Source organism: Carex rostrata, chromosome 1 (genome assembly GCF_964058835.1).
Source record: "Carex rostrata chromosome 1, lpCarRost1.2, whole genome shotgun sequence".
Classification (NCBI taxonomy): Eukaryota; Viridiplantae; Streptophyta; class Magnoliopsida; order Poales; family Cyperaceae; genus Carex; species Carex rostrata.
In genome coordinates, this window is record NC_135918.1 from 6,078,569 (window position 1) to 6,101,248 (window position 22,680).

Genomic DNA, 22,680 nt, shown 5'->3' on the forward strand with positions numbered 1-22,680 from the left:
AACTTAAATTTGTTTCCATTAATTTGTTTCTTTCCTTGTACTTTGTCGGTACACTGTATTCATTTCCATTGAATGCTAGTAACGCCACTCTGTTTATTTATATTTATTTCCATGTATTAAACTATTCATAACTGATCTTTTGAATTCTATTAAAAGAGCAGAATTGCAAAAAAAAAATGAAACGACGCTAATCACGCAACCGCTGCCATATAATAACTTCCCTTTTGTTTTATCCATGATTTCTATCTCATTCTCTTCGGATAAGAAAAATAAAACCAAACAGAAAGAAAAATGTCAGAGAAAAGGAGAAACAAAAATAGTAAAGAAAATTATATAATCCGCCTGAGTGGAATTTTGATCCTATGTCGTGATTAATTTGTACAACTGATTGCAATCTGATTTCAGTTTCTGAAATATCTCGCTATCAGGTAACCAGACTTCTCTATAATCTGTGTTTTCGTTTTGTATGGTTGATTTGAATATTGGTATTGCATATTTGGATTATGATGGCATATTTAACGGGATAGCGGGTCTGAGGTTGGAATTTGATTTATCCGATACACGGGGGTTGCTAGTCGTGGTCGGGACCGATATGCGGGGAATGCTAGTCGCAGTCGGGTTCGATGGTTGAAGATATGATGTGACTTTTTTTATGGATAACCTAGACCGACGTGCTATTGCCGGTTAAATATGCATGCATAATTTGATGTGTATTTGTGTGGATTAATCCGGCCTATTTAAATAGTTGTTAAATTAAGCCAATTGTAGAGAAGCGCGTCGTTAAATAACCGGTTACTAAGCTTTGTAGCTGACTCCGTTTTGTTATTTTGTTTTTCTTTTTGTTGGCGACGTAGGTTGACGGGCCAAGGAAAAATGTGAAGATGCTTATATAATCACGCTCCGGATGATAAAAATCTGGGGTGTGACACATTCTGAGGTACCTGAAAAGTGCACCGGGGAAGGGCTTGGTTTTCAGACAGAATGAACACATGAACATTAAGGGCTATTGTGACTCCGACTGGGCCAGTTGTCAAGATGACAGGAGGTCCACATCTGGCTACTGCATGTTCGTACAGGGCAACTTGGTCTCCTGGAAGAGCAAGAAGCAGCCAGTTATTTCGAGATCGACAGCAGAAGCCGAGTACAGGGCTATGGCATTGGAAGTTGCTGAGATGGTGTGGCTGAAGAGGTTATTGGAAGAGCTCAAGGTGAATCATGGAGCTCAAATGAAATTGTGGTGTGATAGCAAATCAGCGATCAGCATTGCAAACAATCCTGTGCAGCACGACAGAACCAAACATGTGGAGATCGATAGGTTCTTCATAAAGGAAAAGCTAGAAAGTGGACTATTGGAGCTGAGTCATGTAGCTACTGGAGATCAAGTAGCTGACTGCCTCACCAAAGGACTTAGCTCAATAGATCTAGATAAGTTTTGTGACAAGATGGGCTTGATGGATATCTTTTGCCCATCTTGAGGGAGAGTGTTGAGATTTAATGTATGTTTATTGCATTATCGCATTAATAGAAGTTATAGGATCCTTTTGGTAAGAAAGAGTTTATAAGAAAGTATAGGGTTACAGATGTAATTTGTGATGCCTATAAAGGCCCAAGAGAATCAAAGAATCAAACAATTCATTTTTGAACCACTTTTCTTGTATATAATTAGATATTTAACAAAACAATGACGATATTCATGAAGAGCAAGATTGGGTATAAAGTAGGGCTGCATAAAAAATTCGTAGTTCGTGATTCGATTCGAGTTTGATTCAAAAAAGTTCGTAACAAATTCAATTCGAAATAGTTCAAAATTAATTCAAACTAAATTCAAACTGAACTTGATTCGTTCGAAATAGGCTCGCAAACTATTCTAGTTCGAATCTCAAAGTAACGTGAACTGTTGATTTCTGCTGATGACTTAAAAGTTGAAGCATAAGGCGCCCAGCCATAAGTCATAACTCGTAAGTCGTAACTCTCAATCTCAATTCTAAAACCCTGTAGGACTTTTACCTCTCGCTTTCGGTGACTACGATCGCTCTTTCTTATCGTAAAAAAGTTTGTAAAAAATTCGATTCAAAATTAATTCAAACCAAACTTAATTCGAAATTAATTTAAACCAAATTCAAACTTGAGTAAGTAGAGTAAATTCGATTCGTTTGCAGCCAACTATAAAGTATAAACGCAAAAGAATTGTGTCAGTGCTAAAAGTAGAATTCATGGCATGCCAATGATTTTGTACAAAATCTTCTTCAAAGGTCAACCGACGGTCTGATCAATAGTCACATAAGTGGTTTAGGTTTAGGTTTAAGAAATAATTTTAATTCGTTCACACAAATCTTAACATAAATCGAACTTTAAATAATACAATATCAAAATAAATTAAATACTTCGTGCAGGCATAAAAAAAAAATCTTCAAACTTCAAAGTAAGATGGAGGACAAATTATTACATTATGATAGGTCTGCCAATTATTTATTTCGAGAAATATTTGTATTTTCCATATTATCCATCAGCCATTCAAGCGCACTAACAACTCGAGGTTTTATTTTACAACTCGAGGTTTTACTTGTAAAATAAGAGAATTTGAAAGAATTGCCAAAAAAAAAATATATATATATAGAGTAAGGCTACGCTACAATTAAATGGGTTGTTTTAATTCGCGCTCATATCTCTAGTTTCGAAGTCCAAATAGCCGATCCAAACCGTTAGATGTTTAATCTATATTAAAACGTGCTTGGAGACCAAATTTTACATTTTTTAAATTTTTTACTATTTATTAAAATGGTTTGAAAATCGCTGTTATTTAATGGTGCAGAATTTTAATAAAAACAGTAATTTTCAAACCATCTTAATAAATAGTAAAAAAAATTTCAAAAAATGTAAAGTTTGGTCTCCAAGCACATTTTAATATAGATTAAACATCTAACGTTTTCGATCGGCTATTTGGCCTTCGAAACTAGAGATATGAGCGCGAATTAAAACAGCTCTTTTAATTCGTGAAGTAGCCTAGTATTACTCTCTCTCTATATATATATATATATATATATATATATATATATATATATATATATATATATACCAGAATGGCAAATGCATTTGTAACGAAAAAAATATATTCATAAAAAATACTGAAAATAATATAATTTTTATCTATATGCATTGCACCATTTTTTGTGTAATCAAGATTTACTAGAGTCATAGGTCTTTTAAATATTACAGAAAGAATTTGAAGAAAAAAAAAAAAAACAAGTTTACCTTCAAACAATACTGCACTAATACACAACACATATAAATAGAGTTACCAGGAGCTCACACCTCCTCAACAACAGGACTACTCGTACCTGATAAATCAAAGTTGCAAGTGAGGCTAAAGGGTGCTTTTCGATATGCAACATACAATAATTTGGTTTCTGTATAGAAGTTTGCTTGTTGGATGTGCTGGAATTTTTGCCACTCAGAACCCCCTTCGCCTTCTTTTACAATCTTCAGTAGGAGCGTGACATTGCACCAAACAGTGAGTTTTTCAATTTTTATTTCTTGCAAATACTTGGGAAGAAATTCTTCCCAGATAGTCAACACCATACTTCTTAATACAGGTACATCATGCAATACTTCTAGATCGGGGCAATCTCTTATCCAAATGGTCCGAACTTTGGGCAAGTTACAAACCCTCTCTAAATTAGCATTTTCATAAATGACTAATTTTTCAAGTGAAAGGAAGTTTTCAATAACCTTGATTTTGCCTGCATCGATAATTTCTAGATACTCCAAGGAAGTTTCATGGTGTGCAAGACCGCTTGGGAGATAGCTTAGTTCAGGACAGTTTCGAATGACTAGCTCCTTCAAATTAGGCATTGCTTCTTGCCCCTTTTCCCACTTCCATATTTCCCAATTATGCATCCCTTCAAAAATTATTCTTCGCAAACTAGGAAATGGGGGCGAATGACTGCCCCTGAGAAATTCCGATCCAACACTCACAACTGAGTGTGCATCTTTGATATATAAGAATTCCAACTTGGGAAGATGCCCCAATGCCAGAAGCTTTAAATGTGAAAGGTATCTTACACTCAGATATCTCAAATTCTGAAGGTTCGTCCCGATGTTTAACCAACTTGGAAGCTGACAGCCATAATAACCATTCATCATCAACTGTTCTAGGCAAGAGGGAGGAGAAAGCTCATTTAAAACATCTTCAATTATTTCTTTCTCCACATTCTGTTCTTCATACACAAATGTTAAATGTTTAAGATGGAGTTTCTTGCTGAGGTTTGCTAATCTTGCCATAGTACTATTGCTCACATTCTCCATGTTTTCTAAAACAAGATTTCTCAGCTCTAAGAGGGGTGCTAGTTCATCCAAACTGCTAAAGACCTTAACAGTATCCCCGTGGGGCCTAAAACCCTGCAATTCCACCAAATTGCTTAGTTTTCTCAAACCGACAGAAATCCCCATCACCTCCGTTCTGCAAAGATTGAGGACCCTCAGTTTGACTAGATTTACAATGCTATCAGGGATGCGTGACAGATTTGGACAGCCTCCAAGGCCCAAAAACTCTAAATTTTTCAGTTTTCCTATGACATTTGGTAGAATTGCAATAGAGGAGCCACCGGCTGAAAAGTATCTGAGGTGTACAAGGAGACACAAGGAATCAGGTAGACTTGAAATGTTGGAATAGCTAAGGTCAAGTACACGGAGGCTACAGAGAGTGTTGAACACATCAGTGAGATCAATCTCTGGACTCTTAATTAGCAACAAAGACCTCACTGATTTTTGCTCTTTGATAGCAGTCATGTCCCCCTCTTGTTCTTGTACCAATAAGTGACGGACCTTAATCAGAGATGATCTTGTACTCAAGTTTTGACCTTCTCTAGTTATGAAGCATTCGTTCTTTCCCAAATAACGACCAAACAACAATAGAAGATCATGCATTTTACATCTTTCTTGGTCAAAAAAGTTAGAATTTGCTTCTAGAAGATTCCTCAAAACTAGCTCTTTATAGTACTCGAGTCCCGTCTCCCAGAAAGATCCATCGACTTCCAAAAATCCTTGAGCATGCCAAAGATGGATTAAGTTGACTCTGCTAAACTCCCAGTCTTCGGGATAGAAGGAGCAATAAGTGAAACATTGCTTTAGGTGGGATGGCAAGTCTTCATAGCTCAAGTACAGTGCAGCATGTATATCATTTGGAAGCATGGATGTTGACCACAAGGTACTAGAAAGAACTGCTTGCCAATCACTTTCTGTTCTATTTTTCGTGCAAAGAACACCACCGATCACCTTTATTGCAAGAGGCAAACCGTTGCACTTTTTAACTATATCAAATCCGAGGGCCTGGAGATTCTCAATCTCGTGCTCTTTCCCATCCAAAATTACCTTAAAAAAACCATACCACCAAAAGATTAGGAACTATATAAATTACAATAGGTCAATAGCTTTAGTTGAGGATGACAGTAATGACAGAAAATTACCATTAACCATATAATCATACTTCACAGGTCAGGTCTGGTACAAGAACAGTATGGAGTCCGGCTAGTATGACATCAGTGTCATATGACACCAACTCCAAAATTTATTGGATAGACTTCAAACGATGAATCTAAACCGTTCAAACCGATTTATTGTATGAGTGATGCATTTACATGCAAAATTTATATATTTTCGAGTTATTTTAGTACCAAGTCAAGCGGTCAAAAATATTGAAAAATGAATGCATTAAAATTAACTTAAAAACTCTCACATTTGACCGCTTGACTTGATACTAAATAAATTTGAAAAATTATAAATTTTGCATGTCAACACACAATTAATGAAGTAGATCGCTTTGAACGGTTTGGATTCATCATTTGAAGTCGATTCGATAGGTTTTGGAGTTAGTGTTATATAGACTGAAATGATACTTGATGTCATACTGGTCGGACTGCACAGTATGAGAATACAAAAACTGGTTACTTATATTATACAAGTAATTTGATCCTATTATTATGACATTTTCTGGGGTTTATTTGGCTTTTGTTACTGATTCAAAATGAATGTTAAAGATAAGTTGTAGCGAAAACATCAAAATCAGAATAGTACTGTCTATATACTGTTCTCGTGTCAGTTCATGTAGATAGTCTCTGTATTCATAAAAGCGGCAACAATTTGAAACTTTCTTGGGAGTCCTCCAACCCAAATCATGGAATCTATATCAAAATCTTAAGAAGATGGGTGCACCTTCTTACTCTTTACATTTTGATTTCATCTAAGTTGAGTTATAAGATCTTAAATTGGTCAATTTCACCATAGGCAAATAGACTATACCTCTCACCTCAAAAAAAAAAAAAATAGACTATACCTCATGTTTTTATTTGGTCACTTAACTTTGCAAGGTTTTGTTACTCCAGTTGGGTTTCATTTCTAGCCTACCCCACCTTGTTTGGGACTAAAAGCTTTGTGGTTGTAACTTTGCAAGGTCTGACCTACAGGCTTTCTCTCTCTTTCTCTCTCTAATAAATGAAAAAGGGAGAATACAACCTTCAACAGTTTCTCAACATCCACTCAAGTACACTGTTGATCTGCATTTGGTATTTCTATTATATTATTACAACATTATAAAATGATCTGTTAAGTGACTAAACTTACATTTCCCTTAACAATAAATCGAACAACCATAGTTAATATAGTGATATTGGTTAATTTGACATCTGCAATTATACCATAACAGCTATTCTGGCAAACAAAATTGTTTCATTAGCCTTGGTCTTCAAGGAATCTTAGATCCACAAATTCAGTAGCAGTAACTGTAAGAAAGTGTATGAGAAAGAGGTAACTGTAAGATGTGCTACTTAGAACCAACCTGCTTGACAAGCAAGGACCAAGCATCATCATCCTGCAATTTATCGACATGAAGAGAGTGAATTGCTTTCATCCTCATGGCAACTATTTCATCCCTGGTAGTAACAATTATTCTGCTGCCTTGAGCACCACTCATAAGAGGTTCACGAAGCAGCCCATGCCAAGCTTCCTCACTCTCACGCCAAACATCATCCAAAACCAGGAGGAACTTTTTCCCAGCAATAAGCCTCTCAAGTAGAGGAATAAGCTCTGATCTTTCTTGAGCCGCACTATGAATACCCCCGGCTTCTCTGATAACATTATTTAGTAAATCTCTCTCTATGACAACCTTTGAGACGCAAACCCAAATTTTCACCTGGAATTCATCCTTAATTCTTTGATCATTGAACACCTTCTTTGCAAGTGTGGTTTTCCCAATCCCACCAACACCCACAATTGCTACAACTGCCATGTTATTGGTTACGTTTGCATCTTCTTTAGTAATCAAATCCACCAAAGTATCTGTATCCTCCTCAATTTTTTCCCCCACAATATCAGACTGCACAATCAAGGGATCTGTTCTGCGATTAACAGTAGATACACTTCTACTAACAGTGGCCAACCCAACTCTATGTTCAATCAAACCCAAAAGGGAAATACGATTAACAATACCCTCCAGCTTGTAATTGAGAACATTAATTCTACTACCAATCTTATGGGAAAAAACCGGGTTGAACAAACACGAATTTAGAAAATAACAACTTGAAACCGATAAATCACTGTGCTCGTCGGCCTTGATCTGGCAGAGGTCAATTATATCGTCGGCATCGTACATGAGATCCTTGAGCTCCATGATCCACTGGCTGATCGTCTGGCTCTCTGCCTGCCTCCTCTCGGCATCTGAAAGGACGCATCTGATGTCGCCGACCAAACGACTGAGCTTGTCGATCTTGCCGGGGATGCCGAGGAGCAGGCCCACCTTGTCCTGCGCCATTTTTAGGAGCAAGATGCTGATGTTGGATATGAAGGCGTCCAGTATCACCGCCATGTTAGTGCCAGATCTGAGTCGACACTCGAGAGTTCAGAGAAGCAATCATGCAAGAGTGATATTATTTGGACGAGCGATTATTGGCTCTTCGAATTCAAAGTCAATATATCAATATGGACTGCGGACTTGAATACTTGATGGCGCCGAAAGTTTTTTTCGTTGGACTTCTAGATGTGGAGTCAGGTAGTGGGACAAGTAGGGATGGCAATGGGCCTAGCCCACGGGTATTTTGTCAAGCTCAGGTCTGACTTGTCCGTAAAAAATTAATGGCCCCCCTGCCTGGTCCAGTTTGACGGGCTTGAAAATCTAGGCTCGGCCTGCCCATAGGCTTTTTCTCCAGGCTCAGGCCTGCCCGTGCCTGCCTGCCTGTGCCCATGGGCTGCCTTGCCTGGCCCGGCCCGGCCATGCCCAATTCATTTTTTGAGGCCAAATTTCTCCAACTTTTTATTTTCTTTTTCATAAACTATAGCCTGTTGGCTGTTGCACTATGCATTAATTCCAAATACAAGTATAATTGTAAAGATAATTTTTACGACGAGAAAATTAGAGACAAGGCAGAGACCCATAAGCAGCCTTACACAACTTTTAGCTCTACAATCATGGAAATAGCACCATAAGCTTGACATGACGACAGAAAAATAACAAATAAGTAGACAAGACTGGTTCCACTACAAAAATTGGATTCACAAAATTGTCTAGTTCAATTATTACATTTTATTTTGTTCAAGCCGACGCAGATCATCATCAGACATCCACTTGATGCTTCAAGAGCATTTCACTCTTAAATGCCCCAATAATTAATTATCATGCACTTAAATTATTCCCTTCATTACTCGTCTGTGACGCATCCTTGTGACGCTGATTGCACACTCTTTATATACTGTGCAGATTAAATTCAGAAAAAAAAAAAAACATATCAAGATTTAGAGCCAACATTTAATCTTAATATAAAATCCCTTTGCGCCAGTATTGGAGCCATAATTTTCTATTCTTGGTTTTAGTTGTCTTTTTACTTTAGTTCCTTGTTTTAGTTTTCAGCTGTGAAATTGTGATCTAGTGTACCATGTTTCCTTGGTACTGGCAGGTACATCGTGATACAAGGTGATATGGTATTGGTTGAACATTAACTTTGGCCTTGGTTGTTTGTTGGTGCCAGCAGGTTCTAACAGAGCAAACCATAGTAAATTTTGGATTGAGCTAAACCAGGTACCTTATAAAGAACACCTCGGTTGGCTTTGTAAGATGGTGAGGTCCACCTTTTTCGTCTCTCTTCCAACTGCTCTTCAGTCAAATTAAAAAAATTTCAGCACAATTCAATTGATATACTCACTTCATATCAACAAAATTAAAATCAGAAAATATTAGCCTATTTGAAGAAGTACCTCCTCCCTTTTTGTGCAAAAATTAGAAAATTAAATGACAAAATCAGAAAATCAGAAAAGTACATAAAATTCATGAACAAAATGTTAGTCTATTTGAACCAGTACGTCCTCCCTTTTTTTTTTTCAAAAATCAGAAAATTAGATGACAAAATTTTGCAAAAATCTGATTTGAAAATATTTATACACAAAAATCTGAATTCTACATTATCATATAACTCTCTGAATTGCCACGTACAAGAGTAACTTTGTCAGCAGCTAGTGCTTTTGATGCCTTTTAACTCTGATTGCTTGTGTTCACTAACCATGACTGTCACTTTGAGTTGAGCACAGCCTTATAACTATGGTAACTCCCTTATACATGAACACAAACCTTACAATAACCAAAAATGAAAAACTACAAACAAAAACCCCGAAAAAACCAGCACATACATTGTAGTTGTTATAGTACAGCTATCGACATCATACATACATAGAACCAGTACAAATACCCCAAAAAGAAACAAAATGTAAAACAATGAAGGCAAAAACAGTACCAGTGAGGACAAACCCTAGCAGCAGTACCAGTAAGGTGAAGGATTGGTGGCGGAGGAGCAGTGGCACCGTGGTGGTCCTGGTGAAGGACTGGTGGCGGAGGAGTGAAAGAGACAGAGAGAGAGCTAAGCCCTAGCGGAGAGAGAGATGGAGTGAAGGAGAGAGATCGCAAGCCCTAGCGGAGAGAGAGACTGGTGGCCGAGGAACCGATCTGGTGGCGGAGTGAAGGAGAGAGAGGAGACTTAGGAGAGGGACAGAGAGAGGCGAGAGTGAGAGAGAATGAGACGCAGAAGGAGCGGCTGCTCTGGCTAGCCAAAACCCTAGATTCAATTTGTTATTTAATTTGTTATATTAAAATATAAGCCCAACGGGTTGCCCGTGGGCCTGGTGTTAAGCCCAGGCCTGGCCTGGACTGTCTTTAGGCCCGGCCTTACCTGGCCCATCACAGTGCCGGGCCGATCGGGTAAAGGGCGAGCCGGGCGGATATTAATGGGCCTCCGGGCCAATCGGATATTAAAATTTTCACATGTAAACGTATCACTTATAAAGTAAACACATTTTAACAGTTTAAATTTATCGTTTGAAATCAATCCAATAGATTTTAGAGTTGAGTTCACAAAAAAGCTCGATAAACTTAGAAACACCCAAGTTCTACTCCAAAGATGTATGTTTCTTTCTAGGACTAAAGATATATTATTGTTCATGTACAACTTTGATTCCCGCCAATAATATATTTTTGTTCATTTTAAGTTTTGATGCCTTTATTTTTAAAAAGTTCTTAATAATAAAATTTAAAACTCAAATAATAAAATTAAACTACTCTGGTGATCTGGTCTACATGTATATGAAAAATTACTTTTTTTTAACATAGTTTTGATATAAAGTAATAACTTGAAAAATAAATATAGAGAAATTGTATACATCAGTGCAAATTTGAAGTCTTTAATATCAATCAAAAATACAATCAAAATATTGATATTTTTTACTTGCATGTTGACAAAATAGATCATTTAGTTTTAAATTTTAAATTATTAATTTTTTAAAATGCAAGCATAGTAAAATATAAAAAATGAAGGTATTTGAACCCTCTTTGAAAATAAAGAGAAACATTCAAAAATTGTATATGCATGTAGAAAAATAAATATTTAACAATTTTATTATAATATTTAAATTATATTTTTTATTATTAAATAAATGATAGAGAGGTTTTCACAGAGAAAAAGAAACCGATGAATGGAAATTTTCACTTTTATAAAATAAAATAAAATAATGAAGGATAATTCAATAGTACCACCAGCTCCTTTCAAATCCTTCTATTGACACTTTGACAGAGTCATCATGAGTTGATGGTTACGGGTGAAATTGCACCACCGATTATCATGGTACCCGAGAAAGGGGAGGTAGCACAACTGGCTAGGAAAATGTCCTAGGATTGTTATACCCAAAAGTCGAGAGTTCGATTTCCCCTCACGAATCTTGGTAGCTACTACCAAGTTTTCAAGATTATCATGGTACCCAATTTTCATTGTAAACCAATAAATCTGAATTTTTATTCCCTCTATAATAAACCTTAATGATATGTCATCTCCTGCAAATCTATTTAAACAGATTCTAAATACGGAGTATTTATTGAGGCCATAGTAATTAAAATGTTAAGATTGTTTAGAAAGAGGAAAGGGCCCTTTCTGATCTTCTTACATATCCTTTGCCATATAGTCATAGCTACAGTGATCTAAATGTGTTGAACCCGAGATCGGCGCCGTCCTCTCCAAAATCTAACTACTTGGTTTAATTCGCTTATTTATTAAACGAGTCAGTTCTAACTTCAATTGGCTGACTCGTTTAATAAATGAGCTGAGTTTGAGCATACTCCAACTCGCTCATTGTCAACTCGAGTTACATAATAAATCTCCATGTGCTGTCAAATAACTCTTAAGTTGTTGTTTGAATTCTTTTGTTTTGTTAATTATATTTAAATTGTGTGTTTAGATAAATTTTTACTAAATCATTTGAATTGTTTTTGTTAAGACAAATTCTTACTAGTATATAACTATAACTAAAAAAATTAACTGGTCAAATAAGTTGTGAGCTAACTCAAGTTGGTAATGAGCTGAACTCGAGTTAGCTTTACAGCTTGTTATAGACATCCCAACTTGAGTTGACTCGCTCATTTAATAAATGAGCTGAGCACAGATTGGAGATAGCTAGCTCAAACTCGGCTTATTTATAGTCCTAGTTGGAACCTACCCTCATGAGATTCATAGACATGAAGTGGGGGCTGATAAATGGGATTGGGTTTTGTCCAAAGGGCTTTAGACAAAGCCTCATTTAAAGCTAAGTTTAAACATCCGATTTACGTTGAAATTCGTGCAAACATATTTAAAATTTAATAAATTTAAATGACTTTTTAAATCTAAATGTTTGTACGAATTTGAATACAAATCAAACGATTTAAGTCCAATTTTAGATGAAATTTTGTCAAAAACTGTTTGGACAAAACCCCGACCCCTCATAAGTATCACACTAAATTCAGTTTAATATTCAGCAGAAACTGTTCCATCTGTATTAATATTTGTATGCATTTAATTTACACAAACCTTGATGTGGATAAAATGGCTCCAGTCGAACACTGGACCGAATTTGATAGGCACCGAACCACCTCTGAAATCTGAATCCATAGAACCAACCGGACCGAACGAGTTGTTTGACCTGTTAATGTGAATAATTATGGTCTGTCCAACGCAGGCCCATATTTGCCTTTTACGAGCTTTTGAGCCGTATACGGACTTCCTGGTCTATTATGGCCCTATCAATCCTTTACACCTAAAATTAATAATTTTTCCGAGAAAAGAAAAATAAGGCAGACGACTGAAAACTTTTTATTCATAGTAATTATAACATATAATATACGAAAACAGATAGATATCGTCAGCGCAGATTACAATCTAATTTTTTATGGATCGTGAACATTCACAATGATCCATCTTTTCTTATCTTTCGTACATCTATTTTAATAATTACTATGAATAAAAAAATTCTCCGGAAGACTGCACCTCACTAATCAAGTTCCAAAGCAATAATAAGAGAGGCTAAAGCCTCGTGTCCCACTTGTTCAGGCTTCTACCACGCGTCACATCGTAACCTCATGCACAGACACGTGTATGATGTATCATAGTCCTCATTTAACGCCTCCACTTTCATTTTCTCTCTAAGTCGTCACTCTTTTCTATTCAAAATAGTAGTCTCTATCCCCGTATCAACCGCTCCAGAGATGTCCACTGAATACACCACCGCTGATGACCCCAGTGAAACACGATGGGCCCAGACGGGTCTAACCCTTCTCCGGAGCGGATGGTCTGTTGGAAAGAAGGTGGCGATAGCCGGTGCAGCCATCAGTGTGGCACCTGTGGTAATTCCACCTTTCCTGGTATTTTCAGCATTCGGTCTTGCATTGTCAGTGCCGTTTGGGATTTATTATGCTGGTATTGTTGGTACTGAGCGTCTCATGCAGTCCCTTTTGCCGCTCGATCAAGGCCAAGAGGTGAGACAGGGAAATCAGGAAGAGGGAGATGAGATTGTGGAAGAAGAGAAAGGTTACGTAGATGAGAGAGATTTTAAGTCCGAGGAAAATTGGGAGATAAAAGGAGTTGATGATCAGATTGTGGAGGAAGGAAACGCTTATGTAGGCAAAAGGGATTCTAAAGCCGAGGAAAATGGAGGGGAGGAAGAAGATGATGATGCAATTGTAGAGAATCCAGGTGAAAGGGACGCTGTTACCAAAGAACATGAGGAAAAATGTCAGGGGAATGTGAGAAAGAGAGGCTTTAAGCCTGAGAAAAATGAAAAGACACAAGATGATGTCGTTGTAGAAATCCCGAAGGAAAGAGTTGCTGTTGTTGAAGAAAATGGAGGGAGGAAGAAAAATGATACAAGGGGAGATGTTGACAATAGCAAAGTTGTTGTTGAAAGAATAATTGATGTAAACAGTGTCACTGTCGACAAAAATTTCATTACTATAGAGAAAGTTGAGATTAATCTCGAAGAGACCAAATCTACCACCTTGACTGAAGAAGGAAGAGAAAGAGTAGGACAGGAGGCGGTAAGATTTGAAATAGGAGACACTGACGTGGTGGAAGGGAAAGGGATGGTCACAACTGATACTGATAGTAAAGTTGATAAGAAGGAAGGGAATGAATTGAGTGCAGTTAGCTCAGAGGATGCAGTTGTGTCGGAGGTTGAAAGGAAGTCTGATTTGGGAGATGCTGAGAGTCAATCGTTGGTCGAACATGTTGATGAGGTTAATGCTTCCAATGCACTTGCTTCAGCTAGTGCGGAATCGCCTGTGGCTTCTGATGTAGAGGTAAAATAAATAAATAATCTTAAAGTATGTTTTTGTATCTGGTATGCAATTTGTAGATTTGAGTTACCAATACATTAGGTGGTGACTGGTGAACATGTTTTTGTATTCGTGCTGACCTAGCTACTAGCCTAGACTCCGGTAATATACTGACATTTTCAGAAATTGGCCTACAAATATACTGGTTTTCTTAGAGGTTCTCGAGCAAGAATAAACCAAAAACAAAAGAAACCAGCAACAGAGGAAGAAACTGCTACTTTTTAATTAAGTCGGTACACATGCCCTTGTACCCGCCAGTGTACAGGCTTATGTCAGTAATCCACATGATTGCACCCACCTATTAGCTGTAAATCTTGATCCTCATAACTCATCTTCTTAAAATTTGGCAGGAAATCTACACCAAAGAGGAGCTATGGGACCAGTTGCATGCTCTGCGGACAGTTGTAGGGTACAAAGCTACCATTTCCAAGACACTGCCAGGTGAACTGAGAGCCCTTTATGTGTTCACCGGAGTCGAGCTGCCATCGACTGCTAGAGATGCCTCCAACCTGCTGGATCTCAACTACAAGCTTCAATTTCTGAAATCTTTTATTGGTATCAAATAAAGAAGCTCATTCAAATTGGCTAATTTTTGTAGAAGTTTTAGACTTAAATTTGGTTTGTTTTGGGTTTCCCATTGCGAAGGACTTGTTTTGGGTTTAGACATGTTTTGCTTTGGTTTTGAACTGGGTGTTTAATTTAGACTCTGTTTTGAGGTGTCCATGTGTTTGATGTCGTCTGGGTCTAATATTTCGCATTAGTTTTCTACTTTTCTTTGAAGTAAATACATGCTTGCTTTCGGTAATAATAATCACAGTTTGAAACAGTGGTGAAATCATTACCAACTTAACAAGGAATCTCACCTTGTAGATGGCGACGGAGGGTGTTGAATTTCCTTCTTCCAATTTGTTTATTAGTCAATATTATCAAAAACAAAGGATGTCCGTTCCACTAGAAACTGAACTTTATGCGCATGAAGATTTAAACATGATACTTATCAGTAAAAACGTTGAAAGTTATTTTGGGAGGCAAAGTTTTTTTCAAGCGCAGTTTTTATCATCATCTATTTTAAATTATCATGGTCAAATCATATGTCATGTAATCTAATAGCAATACTTTGTAATTATTTTTTTAGAATGACTAAAAGACCAATATGATAATTGGATTGGCATCGTGCTACCTCCGTACGGTAATATTCTGGCTCGTGAAATTTAGTATGCAGGCTATGTGCCAGTCCGTATAGAAACCTGCAGTATGTTGCATTGCTGTTCGAAATTATTCTGAACAAAAAATTAACAAGAAAACACGCCGGACTTAAATGTTCTACATTAGAGATGCTTGTTAACGTCACCAGCAAAACTAATTCCATCCTCCGTACCAGAGATGCTTATTAACCTCTTGTTTGTTCAACCATATGATACATGAAAAAAGTAAAGGAACAAACGAAAAACATTTTCCCCTAGTTAAGTACATCCAGAGTTCACTCTCTCTAAGGCTGAGGTCTACTTTGGACTATAAAAACATCTTTTCCAACAGCACAACCCTCAATATCTTGTGGGCCCCCGAACTTCTGCTCCAGAAAGCACCCAATTGCAGCCAACCTCTGGCCCAACTGTCTCCTGAAGACAGGGTCCACTGTCAACAGTTGCTTACTGTAATCCACTGTCAGTTTGACAATCTCACCATCAGCAGGACCTGCTACACGGACTGACATCTCCTCGCTGAAATTTGCGAAGGCCAAGGTATTAATATCATCATCAAATTTCCCACATGAAAGCCGCCATGGTGTACCACGGGTGCCAGATGCCAGTGTTTCACCTAGTCCTGGTGCCACCTCAGCCTGTAATAGGCGAGGGTCCTGCTCAGTTGGACTAACTGTGTGGAGCACAAATGAAAGCTCTGGATGAAGCATCTCTTGTACAAGCACAGCCATGGATGCCTCCAGTTGGGGCACTTTTGCAGCTCTGCGGCTTAGTATGGCACGACGGGTGTACAAAGAAGCCCATACTTGGGCCACAGCAGATCCAAACTTGTCAGGGTTTTGGAGGCTCACATTAGGGATGGATTCATAGAGGCCAGCAGCTGACATGCCAGCAAGGTCTTCTACATTGGCACTAGATCTCACTATGAGTCGAGTGTTAGATGGGACAATATGGGTTAGTTGATCTAGGGTCTCTGCTGATGGTCGGATGGTTGATATTAGGTTTTGTAGTTTAGTTGACAGCATGTCAAGTTGGCCATCTTCGAGTGCAGCATTCTCAATTTGGTCTACTAAGGTTTTGAACAATTCCATAGACCCGGTATTTTCAAGTGCAAGTTCCATTGAACCAAAAGGTATTACTGCACCAGAGGGGACATTAAATATAGCTGGTACTCCTTGGTCACTATAAACTGTAAAAAAGTACGTTTCTATTAATGACTTCACATTTTGCAGAAGAAAGGTAAAACATAGTGAACAATTATTTTGAAAATTAGTCCACATTTTGCAACGCTTGTAGATAACATGCAATATCTCTTACATCTGAAAGTTGAAACTGGGACATTAGCATCAACAGTTCGCACAGGTTGCAGACGAATCTTGAAAACTACTCATAGTTGCAACAGATGCTCATTATAAGATATTTTGAAATAATATCCACCGCTAGTTTAAGGCAACCAATATGGTCTTGTTCAGCTAAATGTTGACAATTTTGTCCTACTCATAATAAGCCACTATCTACATTCTACAAGCATATTTCTTAGATTCAGATATCAAAACCAGTACATTAGCACCCAGCAATGCACTGATTGAAGATAACTAAAAATTTCTCCACAGTTGTGAGTGACACTCAAATTTTAGTGAAATATGTTCAATTAACCCCCTGCCCTTAAACAAAGTTAAACATGCTTCGTTCGGTTCATTGTTAACAATTTGTCCCTACACATAGTAACCACTATCACATAGGATATGGTTAAGCTTCAAATCAAAGAGGATTCAAATGTTCGGGTAGAGGTTCATATGCACTATAATAGTAAGCAAATTGGTCCAGTCAAGACAACTTTCTACTGGTTGCACGTTAATTGCCCATAACCTCCATAAATGCAAGTTATCTGTTCCTTACATATGAAAAAGCTTGAGTGTAAGTTTCTAAATAACTATATATACCTTTCTCCGAAAGAGAGGAAAGAATAGCAAGGCGACCACACGAGGAAGCTTTTGCACCAGCCAATTCTAGTGTTGCTTCTGAGAGCTTAAGAACACTATGTGTGGCACTTACAGAACCAAAAAAGCTACTTCTCTGTTTAAAAGTTGCAAATTGAAAATCATATACATCAGAGCTAATACAACTCAAACAAAACAATAAGAAGGAAATAAAAAGGAGGTATGCAGGTACCTTACTAAAGGTAGGTGACGTTGCGGGTGTCTCCTCAGAGGCATTTTCATACTTTGGAGACAGTGCATCATTGCTGGAGCCTGAAGAAATGGACAAATCAACAGTGCTAGCTGTTGCTTCCAGTCTGAAAAGGCAACAAAAGAAATCAGGATGCAGTTGTCAGATTGATTCAAGTCAGTAGTGAACTAAGTTCAAGAATTTAACCTTGCATATTTTCCATTAAGGCTTTTGACAAAATCAACTTTATCATCATCTTCACATGTCGCAAATACCACCTTTTCCTGCACAATGGCAATAATCTATCAGTTTCCTCCAATTTAACAGTAAGCAAAACTAACAAAGATGAAGGAACAAAAACTGACTTGTCGGGCTCTGACACCAAGATGTGACAAGTGAGGCAACTCTTGTAGAAGGATGACTCCAGTTATGTTTTCACCGGCAGCTTTAACCTGTCAAAAAATTGTTTCAGTTTATATCAAATAGACATTTTGATTAAGAAAACAAGTTGAAAGATGGAGAGGAAAAAGAGATTAGTTTGTACCTCCTCATCTCCATCAGCCTTGTTGACCACTAAAATCACAGGGCCTTTTACAGAAGGCAGTGAACCAGGAACTATACTATCCACCTAATACAGTAGTTCAATAATATAACATAAGCATCTTTCTCTCAAAAATATAACATATGCATCTCAAAACTTAAATGTCATATGGCTACTGAACAGTTAGATATCAAATAATACCTCGACAATAGTACCGTGAGCTACTCCTGGAACAAGCACATCCCAGCCCGACGATCCCAATATAATTCGAACAGCTTTTAGAAGCATGGTGCAAAGCTTTGAAACCTGAAATATAACACTAACAAGTAGCACGAAGCAACTTAAGATGCATTACATAAGCTGATGTTTCATAGCCAAATTTAAAAGGAAGAACGATCTGTTACCCTGCACGAATCTCTGCTTCAGTGTAGGTCCTGACATTCTCCTCTGGAACTCCAAAAGCTTTTCCTATAATCTGAAATTCAGAACAAGAAAGAAAGATTAATATACTGTAATATAGGGAATTTTTGTCAAAGGATCATCAAGTAATTTACTGTAATATAGGTTCTGAAAGCAATTTAGGATTGCACAAGTCATACTATAGTTTTCAATCAATAAGCCTTAATTCAGCCTCAACTGAAAAAGAAAAGAAAAAGAAAATAGGCAATACTGCCAACCTGAACTTTGTCTGGGAAAATAGAAAGGAGTGCTTCAGAGTACTCTTCTGTCAATCTCCTAGCTCTGTCAAGCGTAGCCTTCAGTCTCAGTGCCCAAATGTACTTCCCATCTTCACTTCCTATCAAATTCATAAATGACAATAGAGAAATTTGAGAATTGCAAAAGAAAACCCTTCATAAATTGGAGCTCAACTCAATTATTGAAGTACCTTCTTTTTCAGATAAGCCTTTGTCTTTCCATGCATCAAGTTCACTAGATATTGCACTACACTCATCGGGCCTCCAACCTGATAGCCTTACTTGCTTAATTCCAGCTATGAGCGCATCAATTGGGTCATTCCATGGCCCAGTATTTACTGACTCAATGCTCTGAGATAGCCAAGATGAGCCACCGGAGGATTCAATAGCATTGATGAACCGGCTCAAGAGAACAAAAGAATAATCCTCCAGACCAATTTCACATAGGCGCCATTTTTGTCGCATAGCAATGGCTGTGTCTGAAGCATCATTTCGTAGGCCGCTTTCAAGGCCTTTTGCAATAGCCAACCTTAGAGTAGTCAGAGATTTTAAGGTCTTCATTAAGAGGTCAATGCCGGTGGTTGCAAATTCTTCAGATTCTTGCGTCTTGTCGAGACTCTATATAAAGGTTTAATAAATTAGCAATTAGTGATTAAAAAAAAATTACAAAAGCAAGGTGAAGGGAGATACCTTTTTGCACTCTAAGAATAAGTCAAGAGCCTCTAGGTTCTTCTCATCAAAAGATTCTTTGATTGATTCCAACTGCTCAGCAAGGCTGTAAGTTGTACATCCAGAAATTTCACATAAATTCAGATGCGTAAGCATGTGTTTTGTATTTCACTCTCAAAAGTGCATAAAAAAAACAATCACAAGTGAATAAACTGATAATATAGATAGAGATAGTAAAGTAGTAATAATAATTAGTGAATTAGGTTAGTGTTCATCAAACCTCCCAGCATTGAAGAAATCCTTTAGTTCCCCATAAAATATCTTAAACTGCTCGATGAAACTTTCACTATATTCCCCAGGGTTCCGTGTAATTCGAGCCAGCATGGCCTCTGTAGCAATCAAATCTTCTGGCCCAGCATTACGATGAAGTTTATTTTGAATGGTATGTTTTATTTCTTGCTGAAAAAAAAAAATCATAAGAATTAATCCGCATGCTGTATTATTCAAATTTGAAAATGTACCCTCCAGTTTCATTAACATCAAAGTTCTATCGCAAAATGCATTGCATCTTTTACTCTTATTTGCAAATGACACCATAAAATTGGACTATTTACAAAAGTACCAAACCACTGAAAATATGACCAAATTGCCCCTGCATTGTTCTTCACTTGAACTCAACCAAATTAATTCAAATCATGCAAACTTGGGGACTACTCCTTATACCAACTTAGCTTACATAGCTCAATTAGGAGTTGCACATAATATTATGAATATATGGTGCCAGCTTCATATCTGAGAAATATTCAGTTACATATGCAATCTATAGTAAAACATGGGAGTAATTTTGATCAAAATTAGAGCTAACGAATAATTACCTTCAGATCATGGGGGATATCATTACGATGTGCAATATCACGAATTCTCGTCAGAGGAACAGAAGCTGTAAATTCCGACTTGAAAGATGGTAAACAGGGATGAACCTTCCTAATGACAAGTAGCTCATGAGGAGTAACATCTTTGCTGCTGTAAATCCGCTCCAGTTCACGAAAAATAACCCTAGATATCTCAGCATGACGGTTTGGCCTATGATGGCCACCGCCTTCAAAGCAGGGTATTTGTCCTGTGTTGATCCACTTGAGGTAAATGGAAGAGTATATAAGGGCCTCCATACGATTTCCCTTAGCACTGCATCCTGTCACGAGATCTCGCACTACCTCTAGCTGAAGTTAATCAATGAATTACTTAATTAAATATAGCACAATCAATCAATCTATAAGCAGGAAGCTAACCACAATTCAATGGAAGTCCTAATCATTGTGGTATAAAATTGAACATCCAAATCCCACCAGTAGCAGGCTAAACAGGGACGCTATCCAATCCTATTCTCTAGTGAAATGGAAATTGTGGGTTCTTTAAATTTAGCATACCTTACGCCACCAATTCCTTGAATCTTTATCACCCTTCACTAATTCCAAAGCTACTCCTTCAAGCCCTTCCAGGTTCCAAACTCTCCCGACCTCTCTATTTCTGTGATTGTTCGACTGCATAAATGCGGCTTGTTGTCCTTTCCACTCCTCCCCAAACTTGGTCGATTCACTTGCTTCCATTTCAACTACTGCCTCATCGGCATTCCCATCCTCACTCTCCTTTTTGACTGCCACTCCACCAACTGGCTCGGTGCCAAAGGGAACAAGATCAAGGGACTCTCCAGCCTCATTCCAATGGCAAACCATATTGAAGCTCCCTTCTCCTGGTAGATCCAAAACCCTGTTAGGACCATCCTCCCATTTTTTATCCTTGTTACCCTTTCTAAAGATCACAAATTTATACTCTATTGAGGCTCCTCCAGGTAGTTCGAGATCACAAATCCATCCATCAGGGCTCCAATCTAATTTGACTTGTTTTTCCCACAAACCAAGTTCTTCTCCTGAACCAATAATGCCTATATGCTCTCCAAATTCTACTTGGTGGTTCAACAGAACCCGGATTCGGATCTTTCCTTTTTTCTCAGATGGCTTTTTCTCTTTTTTCTCAGTCCTGGATTAATGTATGTTATAGAATTATCAATTAAGCCAAAGCTGATTGAAATTTCAACAATTAAAATCATTACCTTTCTATTGGTGGGGCGCTAGTGGCTCGACAGAAGAACCGCCGAGCAGGTACAGGATCTCGTCTTCTCACCTGCTTCAGGGGCAAGAATCGATTGAAGGAGAAGCTGTTAGTATGTGAATTGATTTTGATCAGGGAAGGGTGCATCTGCAAAGCGCGGATCGTAGACGCCATTTTCAGAGGCAATTCGTCGAACGAGTGATGGATTAGCTTAAACGAGATGCATTTATGCTTGTTAACAAAAGGTTTTCGTGGGGAGTGTGTGGAAGCGGGGTGTCGGTCGCGCGGTGTCGGCGAGGAATATAATTTTTGAGTAGTGGGAGTGAGCAACAGACAGTCGATGAAATATTTTATAGTGCTTCTGTTTCTAAATTTAGTTCAGATATTGAGAGGAGGCCAGGGAGGGGATCGGAGTCCGGGGGATCAAATCACCGTGCGCGTATTCTGAGGTCGAATCTAAAATTAAGTATTCTGTTACCTCAGAGGCTCAGAGATACGGACTCGGCACCCTCAGCCGTGTAACGCGTGTTGGATTACGAAAAAGCAAGCAGTCCATATCTAAAGGACACGTGTAGGGTGCCTTCGGAAAGTGAAATTTCTTATTTGTTTGAATTATTTTAACAAATAATATGTTTTAATGAGCCAAGGGGCTGAAAGCTGAACGACACGTGTACGGTGCCTTCTGGCCGACATTTTTATTTTTACTCCATTAAAAAATCATTTTAATAATAATAACCAAAGTTTAGCAATACTTTTAAAAATAACCCACCCGTAGAAATTTTCCACCGGCTGAAATTTTAATTCCCATTTTTTTTTAAAACAGAAATTTGTTTTTATTTTTTATTTTTTGTATTGAAATATTAGAAATGTTGGATATATTTCTTTGAAAATAGATGGAATACAATATAATTTGATTTATTAGAAAGACTGTAACAAATAACCCGGATCAATATTTTTCAGGTCGGATTTTTCGCGACTGTAAGAAAAATTAATATATTTCTCTATGTGTTATTGGAAAAAAATAAAAATGCTTAAATTCTGAGTTATTGATCCCGGTTCAAAAGTCACTTCTATGTAATCTAGAAAATATTGTGATCCTTCTAGGACATTTAATTTATAAAAAGTTTT

General features: G+C 37.6%; 3 protein-coding genes and 1 long non-coding RNA gene across 5 annotated transcripts; 1 reads left to right on the top strand and 3 right to left on the bottom strand.

The window, feature by feature from the left end:
- Nucleotides 1–3,140: 3,140 nt before the first annotated feature.
- On the bottom strand, nucleotides 3,141–7,962 carry LOC144554352 (putative disease resistance protein RGA3). The gene is made up of 2 exons (XM_078302680.1): nucleotides 6,833–7,962; nucleotides 3,141–5,370 (listed from the first exon to the last, which is right to left on the bottom strand). The coding sequence occupies exons 1-2, from the start codon at nucleotides 7,856–7,858 to the stop codon at nucleotides 3,307–3,309; spliced, it is 3,090 nt and encodes a 1,029-aa protein (XP_078158806.1). The 5' UTR covers nucleotides 7,859–7,962; the 3' UTR covers nucleotides 3,141–3,306.
- Nucleotides 7,963–8,521: 559 nt separating this feature from the next.
- Nucleotides 8,522–9,159, bottom strand: LOC144565357 (uncharacterized). Its single transcript, XR_013514881.1, has 2 exons — nucleotides 9,069–9,159; nucleotides 8,522–8,738 (listed from the first exon to the last, which is right to left on the bottom strand). It is a non-coding gene; the product is annotated as an uncharacterized LOC144565357 (long non-coding RNA).
- Nucleotides 9,160–12,977: 3,818 nt separating this feature from the next.
- Nucleotides 12,978–14,853, top strand: LOC144565362 (uncharacterized). Its single transcript, XM_078315097.1, has 2 exons — nucleotides 12,978–14,131; nucleotides 14,518–14,853. The coding sequence occupies exons 1-2, from the start codon at nucleotides 13,043–13,045 to the stop codon at nucleotides 14,731–14,733; spliced, it is 1,305 nt and encodes a 434-aa protein (XP_078171223.1). The 5' UTR covers nucleotides 12,978–13,042; the 3' UTR covers nucleotides 14,734–14,853.
- A 592-nt stretch (nucleotides 14,854–15,445) lies between these two features.
- Nucleotides 15,446–21,970, bottom strand: PWD (chloroplastidic phosphoglucan, water dikinase (ATGWD3)). 2 transcript variants are annotated; one of them, XM_078302689.1, is made up of 16 exons: nucleotides 21,554–21,968; nucleotides 20,871–21,480; nucleotides 20,319–20,663; nucleotides 19,724–19,902; nucleotides 19,465–19,549; nucleotides 18,966–19,392; nucleotides 18,757–18,875; nucleotides 18,484–18,554; nucleotides 18,281–18,398; nucleotides 18,083–18,166; nucleotides 17,904–17,990; nucleotides 17,746–17,822; nucleotides 17,542–17,665; nucleotides 17,313–17,445; nucleotides 16,687–16,752; nucleotides 15,446–16,558 (listed from the first exon to the last, which is right to left on the bottom strand). In XM_078302689.1, exons 1-16 carry the CDS (start codon nucleotides 21,724–21,726, stop codon nucleotides 15,657–15,659), a joined length of 3,600 nt encoding a protein of 1,199 aa, XP_078158815.1. In that variant the 5' UTR covers nucleotides 21,727–21,968; the 3' UTR covers nucleotides 15,446–15,656. The 2 variants fall into 2 exon arrangements, with proteins under 2 accessions (XP_078158815.1, XP_078158821.1); XM_078302695.1 differs by lacking the exon at nucleotides 16,687–16,752 and having other exon boundaries at nucleotides 21,554–21,970.
- Nucleotides 21,971–22,680: the final 710 nt, after the last annotated feature.